The 13501-nt window shown below is 53.1% G+C and overlaps 1 protein-coding gene across 2 annotated transcripts in view; it reads left to right on the plus strand.

Annotated features, from left to right (window-relative positions):
• The window catches only part of CHST3 (carbohydrate sulfotransferase 3), a 49111-nt gene extending 39176 nt beyond the window's left edge, over positions 1-9935 (plus strand). For both annotated transcript variants that reach the window (XM_055274613.2, XM_055274614.2), the window contains exons 2-3: positions 2154-2400; positions 3584-9935. In XM_055274613.2, coding sequence (XP_055130588.1) covers positions 2261-2400; positions 3584-4883 — 1440 coding nt within the window. In that variant the 5' untranslated portion in view covers positions 2154-2260 and the 3' untranslated portion in view covers positions 4884-9935. The remainder of the gene's footprint in view (positions 1-2153; positions 2401-3583) is intronic.
• The last annotated feature ends 3566 nt before the right edge of the window (positions 9936-13501 follow it).

Raw genomic sequence — 13501 nt, forward strand, 5'->3', positions numbered from 1 at the left:
TCTACCAAAAAATACAAAAATTAGCTGGGAGTGGTGGCACACGTCTGTAATCCCAGCTACTCAGGAGCCTGAGGCACGAGAATCACTTGAACTCGGGAGGCAGAGGTTGCAGTGAGCTGAGATTGCACCACCGCACTCCAGCCTGGGTTGCAGAGCAAGACTCCATCTCAGAAAAAAAAAAAAAGGAATAGACTCTTCTTTCTGCACCTGTATTTGCTCTAGCCGTAAACAACTTTGTAGCCAAGTGCAGTGGCACACCTGCAGTCCCAGCTACTCCGGAGGCTGAGGAGGGAGGATTGCTTGAGCCTAGGAGTTTGAGGCCAGCCTGGGCAATATAGCAAGACCCTGTTAGATATTATCTATTTAGATAATAATAATGACCTGTAATCCCAGTACTTTGGGAGGCCGAGGCAGGTGGATCATCTGAGGTCAGGAGTTCAAGACCAGCCTGGGCAACATAGTGAAACCCCATCTCTACTAAAAATACAAAAATTAGCTGGGCATAGTGATGCATGCCTATAATCCCAGCTACTCAGGAGGCTGAGGCAGGAGAATTGATTGAGGCAGAGGTTGCTTTGAGCCGAAATTGCGACATTGCACTCCAGCCTGGGTGACAGAGCAAGACTCCATCTCAAAATAATAATAATAATAATGATGATACATACTATTTTAGTCGAGGGTCATTTTTTCCTTTATCCATCTGTTGTTCACCAACTGTATATCTCTTGCCTGGCCCAGAATTGAGAGATAATGAGGGGCCTAGACAAACTCCCTGTCCTGCCTGAAGGGATGTTCAGTATTGAACAATTGTTGCTTTATGGCTTTATGACAAAGTCCCAGGTGCTCATGATAATCTTTGTACAGCCTTACCTCAGCATAGCCTGGGGAAGGCTGCCTAGAGAGTGAAGACCTGAAGGCTGAGGCCATGTTAAGGATTTAGGTAGAATTTATGCACTATCATATTTTTTTGTTTCATTAATTTTTTATAATTTACACACACGCGGTAAAATGTGTAACAAGGCACAGTGTTACATAGTAAACAGAAGCCTCACTCCACCTTCTCTCTCCACCTACCCATCCACCTTCTAGATGCAGCCGTTGTTACCAGGCCTTGCGTTTTCCTGCAGCCAGAGTCCATTTGTACCCCGCATCTGTATTTTTCCCGGCATTTGTTTCTCAATGGGATCTTGCTACATCAGAGGTCCTCCACCTGGGATGATTTGGCACCCCCCACCTTCCCGCCCCAGGAGACACTTAGCAATATACAGAGGAGCAGTGTGGGCCAGGCGTGGTGGCTGATGCCTATAATCCCAACACTTCGGGAGGCCGAAGCAGGTGGATCGCTTGAACTCAAGAGTTTAAGACCAGGCTGGGCAACATGACAAGACCCCATCTCTACAAAAATTTTAAAAATCAGCTGGGTGTGGTGGTGTGCACTTGTGGTGACTAAGGAGGCTGAGGTGGGAGGATAATTGAGCCTGGGAGGTTGAGGCTGCAGTAAACTATGATCGTGCCACTGCACTCCAGCCTGGGCAACACAGTGACACCCTGTTTCAAAAACAAACAAACAATTATTGGCAATTAATGGGTAGAGGCCAAGAATGCTGTCAAACATTCTATAATTCACAGGACAATCCCCACTTATCTGGTGGAAAATGTCAACAATGCTGAGGTTGGGAAGCCCTGTCCTGCATAAGCACAGGGTCTGCACCGTGTGTGTGTGTGTGTGTGTGTGTGTGTTCTCATGTATTTTCTGGATCATTCACATTTATAGATCCACCTCATTATTCTTTGTGGCCACATAAAAATCCATTACCTGGATGCTCCACCATTTTCATTTAGGTGTTTGCACTCTTTTTGCTATTATAAACATTTATGCTACAAGGGTTATTCTTTTCCATGCACATGCCTTTGATGTGTGAGGTCAAGGGAGAAACTGATAGAGGTGGGATGGATGAACCTGATGGTTCATTAGCATTTTAAACGACCTATTAAAGAGACCTTCAGTCTCTCTGGGGCACAGTCTGTCTGGAGAGTGGGTCTGGGGTCCTGGCTGCTAACCAGGGCTAAGAACCTCAAAAGTCTGGTGGAGAGACATCCTCTGCATTCCTCGTGTACAGACAAGGGTGTTCTGACCACCTGTCTCTCCGCAGGACGAGGGTGTCCCCCACCTGAAGACGACAAGCTGGGTCCTGAGTGATGCCCCTGAGCTGAGTGTCCAAGGCTGGCCCGAGGAGCCCCCACGGCCCCACCTTTCCCCATGGAGAAAGGACTCACTTTGCCCCAGGACTGCCAGGACTTCGTGCACAGCCTTAAGATGAGAAGCAAATACGCCCTTTTCTTGGTCTTTGTGGTGATAGTTTTTGTCTTCATCGAAAAGGAAAATAAAATCATATCAAGGTGAGGGTTGCAAGCCCAAGTCATCGTCTTCCTTTCAAGGTGGGGCGGGTGGGGACAGGGAGGTCACTGCAGGGCTCTCTGTGGACCTGCAAATGCATTCCTTCAACAAGCCATCCCCAGGCCCCTCCTGTGTCCCAGGCTGTGGCTCCTGCACACGTCCTCATGACTGCACAGGGGTGAGACTTGGGCTCTGGACTCAGACAGCCTGGGTTGGAGCCCCCCATGTTGGCCCTCTACAGCTGTGAAAGGTTAGGCAAGATACTTAACATTTCTAACTCTTCGGTTCCTCTTTTGTAAAACGTGGCTAATAATGGGACCAGCATTGTTATAAAGATTAAATGAGAAAATGTAAAAGCATTTAGCCCAGTGCCTGGCACATAGTTGGTGTCCAGTATTTGCTGGCTGTGACTATTACTGTTAATTTACTTCCTGGCCTTGCATTAGCAGCACATCCCCTATAGAAGTCTTGATGTCATTGAGCTCGTGGAAAGGCGAGGTCCTAGTGTGGATACTCTGATGGGCAGGGCTGCCATGTGAAGCTGCCAGGTTGTGTACTGCTCAATTCCAGGGGCATGTCCCTCAAATAGGCTAATGTGGGAACGCCCCTTTACCCCTTTGAATTGGCAGCATACAGCTATGTGCAGTGGGCCTGTTAGATGTAGAAAGATTTCTTAGCCTGTTCTCCTCCCAGGCACAAGCCCTGCAAGAAAGCATTAGCTAAGATGGGTGGGTCAGGGATTGGGCAATATAGTGGACACCGTCAGTGCCCCACTTGGGTCACTGAGCAAGGACCGTTCTAGCTTGTGCCTATTGGGTTCTACTGCAAGCCCCTACAGCTCTGCACCTGAGAGCTTTCTCTCCACTCGCACACTGGCAGGCCGGAAGTACTGGGGAGTAAATGTCCCCCCCAGATCCCCATCAGACTAAGTCTCCGATGCCCACACCTGCTCCTAGCAGCACATCCATCATGGACCTCTTTCCTCCCCTGCCTCACTTCCCCATCCAGTTCTTCCTCTGATCGTGTCGCAAATAAACTACTTAAACACAAATCCTTGCCTCAAAGTGCTTTTGGGGAAACCCAACTGAGACAGGTTTTGATGATCTGCTTGGAGGACTGCTTAGGGTTGCCCAGGAGACGGGGTCCCCAGTCAGCCACTGACCCTGATCTTCTTTGTCCTCACAGGGTCTCAGACAAGCTGAAGCAGATCCCCCAAGCTCTGGCAGATGCCAACAGCACCGACCCAGCCCTGATCTTAGCTGAGAACGCATCTCTCTTGTCCCTGAGCGAGCTTGATTCAGCCTTCTCCCAGCTGCAGAGCCGTCTCCGCAACCTCAGCTTGCAGCTGGGCGTGGAGCCAGCTGTGGAGGCCGCAGGGGAGGAAGAGGAGGAGCAGAGAAAGGAGGAGGAGCCGCCCAGGCCGGCCGTGGCGGGGCCCCGGCGCCACGTGCTGCTCATGGCCACCACGCGCACCGGCTCCTCGTTCGTGGGCGAGTTCTTCAACCAGCAGGGCAACATCTTCTACCTCTTCGAGCCGCTGTGGCACATCGAGCGCACAGTGTCCTTCGAGCCGGGGGGTGCCAACGCCGCGGGCTCTGCCCTGGTGTACCGCGACGTGCTCAAGCAGCTCTTCCTGTGCGACCTGTACGTGCTGGAGCACTTTATCACGCCGCTGCCGGAGGACCACCTGACTCAGTTCATGTTCCGCCGGGGCTCCAGCCGCTCCCTGTGCGAGGACCCCGTCTGCACCCCCTTCGTCAAGAAGGTCTTCGAGAAGTACCACTGCAAGAACCGCCGCTGCGGCCCCCTCAACGTGACGCTGGCCGCAGAGGCCTGCCGCCGCAAGGAGCACATGGCCCTCAAGGCCGTGCGCATCAGGCAGCTGGAGTTCCTGCAGCCCCTGGCCGAGGACCCCCGCCTGGACCTGCGCGTCATCCAGCTGGTGCGCGACCCCCGGGCCGTGCTGGCCTCGCGCATGGTGGCCTTCGCCGGCAAGTATAAGACCTGGAAGAAGTGGCTGGACGACGAGGGCCAGGACGGCCTGAGGGAAGAGGAGGTGCAGCGGCTGCGGGGCAACTGCGAGAGCATCCGCCTGTCCGCGGAGCTGGGGCTGCGGCAGCCCGCCTGGCTGCGGGGCCGCTACATGCTGGTGCGCTATGAGGACGTGGCACGCGGGCCGCTGCAGAAGGCCCGCGAGATGTACCACTTCGCCGGCATCCCCCTGACCCCGCAGGTGGAGGACTGGATCCAAAAGAACACGCAGGCGGCCCACGACGGCAGCGGCATCTACTCCACGCAGAAGAACTCCTCGGAGCAGTTCGAGAAGTGGCGCTTCAGCATGCCCTTCAAGCTGGCCCAGGTGGTGCAGGCCGCCTGCGGCCCTGCCATGCGCCTCTTCGGCTACAAACTGGCGCGGGACGCCGCCGCCCTCACCAACCGCTCAGTCAGCCTGCTGGAGGAGAGGGGCACCTTCTGGGTCACGTAGGGGGGCCGGGGCCCCGTATGCCCCTCCTCGTGAAAGGCCTGCCCCGCCTTTCTGCCGCAGCCCTCGCAGAGGGCGGGTGCGCAGCGCCGTGAGCGGGCAGCGCCTCCTGTAGCAGTAGGGCCCCCAGCCAGCGCTCCTGCCAAAGCGGCGGCCCCAGGGTTAATCGCGGAGAACAGGACAGTGCCCGGTCCCCTTGAGGGCCATCACATCCAGACCCAAAGGGTTGCAGCCTCCTGAGCGGGCCCAGGCAGGCCCGGGCCTGTTGGCAAGCTTCGATCTCGCACACACAGAAACATACATTTGTGCCTGGAGACCCTGCAGGCCAGAGTCCAAATATTTAACAACCAGGAGGGGCAAGGCTCTGACCAGTGACAGTCAGACCTCCTGCTTTATTTGGTGTTAACCGTTTCTTGTCTGGGTGGTGAAGTCCGGAATCTGGGTGGGTCCTTGGAGGAGGGGCCAGGACAGCCCTGGGTGGCAAAGGTGGCATTTGAGGCTCGTTTGAGGTGACAGTGGCTGTTTACCAACCAGTACAGAGCGATTCAGCATTTTCATGAATGGGATGGCTGTGCTGGTTACTGATGAATCTGGGCCCCATATAGAGCTGCAAACACACACATGCGTATAGACATACGTACATGTACACCATACGTAGACAAGCATCATAAAGGCACAAGTGCACACACATCTATGCAGACAAGCTTCCTCGCTGCTTATGCCCACAGGGTTTTTCTGTATGACACACTTCAGAGGAGCCTGTGATTACATTTGTAGGATTATTTCGAGGGCAGGGCAGGGGAAGGAAACGCGTTAAAGGGCCATGACGTGACACGGTTCCCTGGCCGGGTTTGGACTGAATGGTGGATTCAGAACTGCAGCATTCAAAGCCCCTGCCCGTCTTAGATTCTCGTGGCTACCTCCTCTGACCCATCCACATCCTTGCGGCTGGCAGGCAGGATGTTTTGAAATGGTGCAGCCAAAGGCCCCGTCCAGCTTGGCTGGCTCCTGAACATGTCCATATTTGAAGGCTGCCTCAGGCCTGGCAGGCAGAAGCAGCTGTGGTCCCTGGAGGCAAAAGGCAGCTCATGGGGCCTTCCATTTCCAGCCAGGCCTCATCTGGGGTAAGGCCAAGAGGAAAGTACAGAGTGCCCGTGGGGGAGAAGTCCCACCAGGATGCTCCCCTCCCCTGAGAAGCCCGCCTTTTCCCTCGTGGACAGGAGTCAGCCAGTTGGTTGCTGTGGTTACAGCCAGTGCCTGGAATTCCTCCTTAGGGCTCTGGGAAGAGTATTGCTCAAAGCAGGATGTGCTGGGTGTTTTATTTGGGGCTTTTAAGTTATTTATGGCTTGGTGTCTTTCTTGTTTCGTGGCTGTGTTTTTGCTTTTGTTTCTGCAGGAGTGCCTCTCCCAAGCAGTGGAGGCCTGAGGGCTTGAGGGAGGCTGGGGAAAACCAGCAGGGAGCACTTGGCTCCTGGCAGAGGGAGAGGACAGGAGGAGGAGACTTCCCCAGGAGGAACAGGAGAGGTGGCCACGTGGCAGGCCACAGTGCCCTACAGGCTTTTCTGTTTGAACCCCATGTGGGATGAATCTCAAAGCCACCAGTGTTCTTGCCTAGTGTCCAGAGCAGCAGAGATTTGCAGCCCTCACCCCTCCCTGAGAAGAAGCTGGATTTGAAAATCCCTCACAGGCCCTAACATGTTTCCTGGGTGGGCAGGGGCCTCATGACAAGCAGCAAGTATACCCAGAGTAGAAGGCCTTCCCCACTCCCACCTCAAACCCAGGAGCAGAACTCAGTATCCAGAGCTTGCAAGGAGCTGCAAGAGTTTGCTGAGGGCTGCCCAGCTCTGTTTCTGGTTTCCTGGACAATTTCTCTGTCAGATATGGCCCATTGTAAACCCAGACGGCTGCATTTTGGGTTGAGTAATACGGACACCATGGAAGTACAGGATCTGAGTCCAACATTGCCATGGGGAAGGGAAGAGTGTGTCCTGGCAGGAAGCCACCATTGGAGAAGGTAAGGCCAGTAACTATCTCGTGGGATTCGCTATAATCAGCCTATTTGAGCTGCTGGGTCTCTGTCACTGTGGACTCCAGTCATTCAAGGAGGTCTCCACTCTTGGGTTTTTTTTTTCTTTTCTTTTGCTATTTTGCCTGAACACCCCAACACTCTTGGTTTTAGAGTCCAAGAGTAAGTTGTGCAGAGACATGGTTCTAATTTGGAGTTCAAAGGAACACCAGCTCTGAAAACATGACCGTGGGGCCAGGATGTTTCTGGCAGGCCCAGAAGTGCTGGCCGTTCTTCCCCAGCCTCCCCCTGCTCCCTCCTCTGTTCCCCGTGTGGAGGTGGGGGGTGCTGGGACTGGGGAGGGGGCAGCCACGTCCATCCAGGGCTCTTCCTAGGTGCCCTGCTAATGTGGAGAGCAGACTTTATCCCTCCTTCTTACTCTGGGCCAAGACCTCCCACTCCACTCTCTGAGGATGGTACCAAGAATGCGCCTTTGGGACTTCTCAGGACATTGACAATGTGCACACTGCAAGTTGACTTAATTTATTTATTTTGTGAAAAGAAGAGACAGAAAATACCTTATTATCTGCAGGGACTCAAAGCTGTACCCAAATCAAGAAAGACAAAATAACAATAGAAACCATTCACACATTCCGTTCATGCATGGACACCAGAAGACGATTCAGAACACAAGAGGAGAATAAGCCAGAGCGCCAGCACCACGATGGCCCCGGGATGTTGTTTAAGATCTGAGATCCCTTGGTTTCTCTCATGTTGATCTGAGATGCCACATCAGGGCCCTTGCCGCTGTATCACCTCTGCCCGGGTGTTTGAGACAGGTCACAAGTGCGTGGATGTTTCCTGGAATTATATTCCCCTGGGGCCCAGCAATTCTCTGGGAACCCTTGGGGTTTGGGGAAGGACAGTGTGGTGTGACGATTGGCTTGATACGTTATGGATATGGTTGGAGTCACCCACGTGGACATGGTTTTCAGCTTGGAGCTGGGATGGAGAAGATGGAAGCGCTGGTGGCCGGGCCTCCTTTTCCAGCGAGGCCAGCCCTGGCTTCTCTGTTCCAGCTTGTCTGCCAGAAGCCTTCCCCTGCAAGGTGCCCACCTTCCGGGAGACAGAGGGAGCAGCTGAGGCCTCTCTCCACTGGCCGCCAGCCTCCCTAGCACAAGAGGACCATTCAGCAATGAGTGTTTACTCATGTTCTTTCTTGTTGATGAGTTCTGCGGCCCAGCCTATAGAAATGGCTCAGAACGTTCCAGGCCTTGGTGAGACAGGGCAGCGTCCAATGCACACAGGCTGTCCCCACTCTGCCTGTTCCCATCTTCCCCTCGGGACCTGTTTATAAATTGAGGAATGGATGAGGGCCCTGGATGGTTCTTGGGAATAGTTAGTGGAGGGCACGATTCTCAGGTCCCCGTAGAGAGGGAAAGAGAAGGCCAGATGTGCACAGAAGTCAGTCTCTGTCACATACACCGCAGGTGGTCACCAAGTTATTTTCCAAAAGCTGAGGAACATAAAGCAAATTTAGGCTTTTGTCCCTCTGCAATACATGCACTTGAAAATAAATAAACTTCCTGTCTGCTAGCACCCTCAGCCTGGGAGCTACTGCCAGAGGCTGGCGTAGTGGGGCAGCTGCTGACCAAACCCCACAGAACGGAGGGCACCAGGCATCACACGACATCTTTCTCTCCCATCTCTGTCATCTGTCTGTCTGGCAATGGAAGGAGCTCCAGCAGGAGGTCCTTCCCAGAAGGTTGATTCTTGGCCTGGGTGGTAGAGGAGATATCCTGACCCTAAAGTCTTCCAGCTCTGGGTCATCCTCTCCTATACTAGGGCCTATTGACCGTAGAGGCGAAGTGCAGTGGTTCATACCTGTAATCCCAGCATTTGGGGAGGCCAAGATGGGAGGATTGCTTGAGCCCAGGACTTGGAGACCAGCCTGGGCAACATGGTGAGACCAATTGACTGTAGGGCTTGTCCCTTGCTAGGACAGGAGCAGAAGACTGGATGGCTGTGTCCTCAAGGCAGTCCCATCCCCATTCCCAAAGTCAGAAAGCGAAGCCAGATCTCAAGGGCTGATACCTGAGGCAAAGAGAGCTAAGGGGAGAGAAATGGGGGCTGGGTGGGAGCAGACGCCTGCAAAGCCAAGTGTGTCTTATTTATTGATCTGTACAAGCTGATAGAAGGACCATCTGCTGAAATCCAAGGCTCCTGAGTTGGTGGGTTTGCTTGTGAAGCTTCTAGGACAAGGCGCAGCCAGATGGAAGGGAGAGGGTCCAGGGCTTCCTAAATGCAGCCACATCACCTCTCAACTCGCTGCAGTTTCAGAGACAGTGGAAGCTGCTCTTTACCTCAAAAGCACAAAGCAGAATTGGCAACTTCACATGTCTCAAGAGCTTCAAGATCCTTTGGTCTGGTGTCCTTTGGCACCCCATAACTGGACTGGGGACAAATTTGTTACGTGTTTCCAAGGCTACAGACGTGCCATCCTCACGGGCCTAGCTCATGTCATGGATCAGGTACTTTGCTGGGGGGATACAATGACCCATGTGGTCTGCGTCTTCTGCCATTGGCTTGAGCTGGGCACCCCCTGAAGTGTCCATCTCAGCTCTATATTCTAGTCCAAATTTGCCTGGCTCCCCTGCTCCCTCCCAGATCCTGCACACTGTGTTTTTGCCAACACCTCAGCCCTGTGTGCTATTTCATGTCTGCATGGTACGAGACACCCCTTCATGGCATACACTGCCATGGTATGTACATATGCATCCACGTGTGTGTATGTGTAGCATGTAGCTCATTCTGCTCAGCCTCTGGCACCATTCCACATTGCTCCCAGACCCACTGCTGTCACTGTCGTCCCAGATGTCCTTGCCGTGGCCACAGACAATCTGCCGTCTCCTGGAAACGCTGGGGCTGCCCTTCAGAGAGCTGGCAGCCACCGGCAGTCAGGGCCTGCTTTGCAGAATAGAATGTGAACCCATCTCCTGATGGCCTACTTGACTTATTTAATTAAAGATGAAAACATGCAACAAGCAAAACCTGCAGCGTGTCTCTGCCTTTTCCTTTGCATTTGTTCTCAGCAGCAATTGGGTCATAATTTTTTTTTTTTTTAATTAACAGTGGTAGAAGGGAGGTGACTTCCAGCATGAAGCAGGACAGAGAATCCCCCTGCCCATTCCCAAGGGACCAAAGGCACTAGGGGAATATGGGGCAGGATGGATGTATCTTAGGTTACCAGGCTGCACTGGGCGGAGAGAGAGAAAACCCAGGTATTTGGGGGCAGAGACAGGAGTGTTGGGTCAGCAGTCAGGGGGCCTGGGGATGAGTCCCAGCTTTGCCACTGTCTGGCTGTGTGACCTTGGATAAGTCACTTCCCTTACTTGGACACCAGTTTCCTTTTAGAATGAAGGTGTAATCAGTTGTTCACAAACATTGTTCCCAAAAAGCCCCATTAGGGATTCAAAAGTCAGCTGAAAGGGCAGGCGGCACCCTCTCAATGAGAGTCGCTGTGCATTTTGATCTGCTTCACATGTTCAGATTTCATTTCAGATTTATTTGGCCTTCAACTAAATCTCCAAAAACACATGAGAAGATTGCCAAGGACGCTTTCAGCTAAGAAACTGAATGGAGTGCTTTCAAATTGCAATTACATCCGTCATAACAACTTCAGTTCTTACCACATTTCAGCCCTGCTTGTCTCCCAAGAGCTGCCTACAGAGCATGGGTGTTTCCCCCGGGAGAAGGGAGAGAGCTCATTTTGGAGCACAGAAGCAAGAGCTGGTAGGGCTTTGTGGGTCTCAGGACATGGGGATAGCAGGACCAGCAGCTGCAGGAAGAGACAGAGGAGGGCTGAGCATGGGGACAATGGCTCCTGGAGTGAGGGAATGAAGACTCAGAGAGGCTCAATGTGAGGGAACAGGCCTCCCCTCCCCAAATCTTAACCTGTGTCTCTGCCAGTTCACCCAGTCCAGGCTTGGGAAGCTCAAGCCAGCTCCCTCCCACCCTTTAAAGTATTTGAGCCAGTGCCTGTCATCTCAACCTGAACAGAAGCTGCCCACCCCAGTCAGGTGCTATTGCTGTCTCCCCTACGCTGGGGACTGGATATAGTTAGTTTAATTTTGGAGCTGTGTTTCCTACCACAAATGACCCCCTGGGGAAACAAATTGCACTAATCACAGAGCAGAGAAGCCTGGACGCCTCCCCACCCACCCACCCCTCAGCCGCCAGGCTGGAACCGTCTCTCCTCCTCCCCGTTTCCCCCACCCCCAGTCCCCTTCAGGATCCTCAATCTTCCTTCCTACACCCTAATTTACTCAACCCTGGGGATGAGTCAAGTGCCCCGTGGGCTCTCTGGGACAGGGACAGTCGGCTGGGACTCTCTGGAAAGCAGTTTGGTCAGCAGGGGGCTGGGGTCAGGGACCTGTGCCATTGCCCACAGAGCCCTGCCAGGCCCAGCACTGGCCCAGCCCTGGAGCTTGCAGCAGCGTCCTCAAGTGTGTTTGGAGAAACTGGTCACAGGATTGCTCTTGGGAAGTTACAGTGCACATTGGCGATTACAGGCTCCAGGTAGGCCACTTTCCTTTGACTCACCCAGCATTAAGGATTACCTCCTAGAAAGAACCCATTTTTATGGAATTCCTTTATCATGAAAAACTTTTTTTTTTTTCCAAACAACAGTCTTTTTCAAGACTCTGGCCTTCTTTATTTTTTAAGACTCTGTCACCCAAGTGGGAGTGCAGTGACGCAATCACAGCTTACTGCAGCCTGGACCTCCCAGGCTCAAGCAATCCTCCTGCCTCAGCCTCCCAAGTAGCTGGGACTACAGGCATGCGCCACAACTGCTAGCTTTTTTGTATTTTTTGTAGAGATGGGATCTCGCCATGTTGCCCAGGCTGGTCTTGAACTCCTGAACTCAAGCAATCTGCTGGCCTCAGCCTACCAAAGTGCTGGGATTATAGGCATGAGACACTACACCCAGCCAAGACTCCATCATTCTGCAAAAGAGTTAGTAGCTACCAGCAGCCTGCAGCTGGAAGTGTGTAGGACCAAAAGCCACCCTAAGCAGACATTAGGTGGTGGGTGAGTTGGCTGGGCGAAAAAAATCTAGGGTTGGGTTTAAGGCCCATCCCCCTTCACGCCACCCTCCCCAAGCTGCCAGGCTAAGAGGAGCCCTCAGAGACTGCAGCAGCCTCAGGGGCACTGAGGGCCAGGGTTCAAGGCCCTGAGACTTGCTGTCCCCAAACCTCCCTGGTTCTTGGCTTCCTCAACTCAACCCACACTGTGGGGCCTCCGTGGCATGGCCCAAAAGATGTGGAACCCCCCACAGAGAGTGGGAACTCTGGAGAACCAGGCCAGGTATAAACACCACGGGATACTATTTATCTGAGAAATAGGAGTCTGAGATTGCTCTTAAAGGAGCCATTTCTGAAACAGTGGGACAAAGGTTACCAGCAGTAAATAGGGTTCCTGGAGGTGTAATCCTCTAGTAGCTAGTAAAAGCTTTGCTGAATGCTGCGGGCCGTTTATTGGAAGAAGAAGCAGGTAGTAAGTGCCCAGCAGGAGAGGCCCACCCGAGAAAATTTAGGGGGAAATTAGAAGGAAGGGAGGGAGGGGAAGGGAGGAGAGGGAAGAAAAGAGGAAAGAAGGAAAAAAGGGAGGAAGAGGCCGGGTGAGGTGGCTCACACCTATAATTCCAGCACTTTGGGAGGCTGAGATGGGAGGATTGCTTGCACCTAGGAGTTCAAGAACAGCCTGGTCAACATGGCAAGATCCCACCTCCTAAAAAGAAGAAAAAGAAAGAGGAAGGAAGGGAGGGGAAGGTTGGGAAAGAAAGGGAAAGAGGAAGGGAGGGAGGGTGACAGTGGGATGCATTTCATGCCAATGCAGAGGAGGAAGGCAGCCAAGTTGTTGAAAAGTACACCCTTGGGGATAGCCACAGCCACAGTGCCCAAGAGTTTAGAGGGTCAGGCCAAGCCCAGGTACACTCAGTCCTGTACACCTTTGGCCATGGGGCTAATTTGCCCCGTGGATATGTGGCTCACACCATGTTTGTTTCTAACAATCGGCAGTCCAGTACAGTGGCTCACACCTATAACCCCCAGCACCCTGGGAGGCCAAGGCAGGTGGATCACTTGAATCCAGGAGTGTGAGACCAGCCTGGGCAACATGGTGAAACCCTGTCTCTACAGAAACAAAACAAAATATTCACCAGGTGTGGTGGTGCGTGCCTGTAGCCCTAGCTACTCAGGAGGCTGAGGTGGGAGGATTGCCTAAGCCCAGGAGGTTGAGGCTGCAGTGAGCTGTGATCACATCACTGCACTCCAGCCTGGGTGACAAAGTGAGACTCTGTCTCAAAAACAAACAGTTGGCATCCGAGGACAACACTCAAAAATGAAGGGGTTTTATATAAAAGGCAGACTTGGCTCCTCTTGAAAATCAGGTGTCTTGGTTTGGGTTACACCGGCAGCTGACACTGGGACAAGGGCAAAATGGTTTCTTTAGGAGCTGTGGATGGTCCGGCAAGGGAGGAGAGGAGGCAGGCAGCCAGCAGAACTGTGCCACTGAGCCAGCTGCCACTTTGGGGAACTGGAGCCGAATCCCTCTG

This window comes from Symphalangus syndactylus, chromosome 4 (genome assembly GCF_028878055.3).
Source record: "Symphalangus syndactylus isolate Jambi chromosome 4, NHGRI_mSymSyn1-v2.1_pri, whole genome shotgun sequence".
Lineage (NCBI taxonomy): Eukaryota > Metazoa > Chordata > Mammalia > Primates > Hylobatidae > Symphalangus > Symphalangus syndactylus.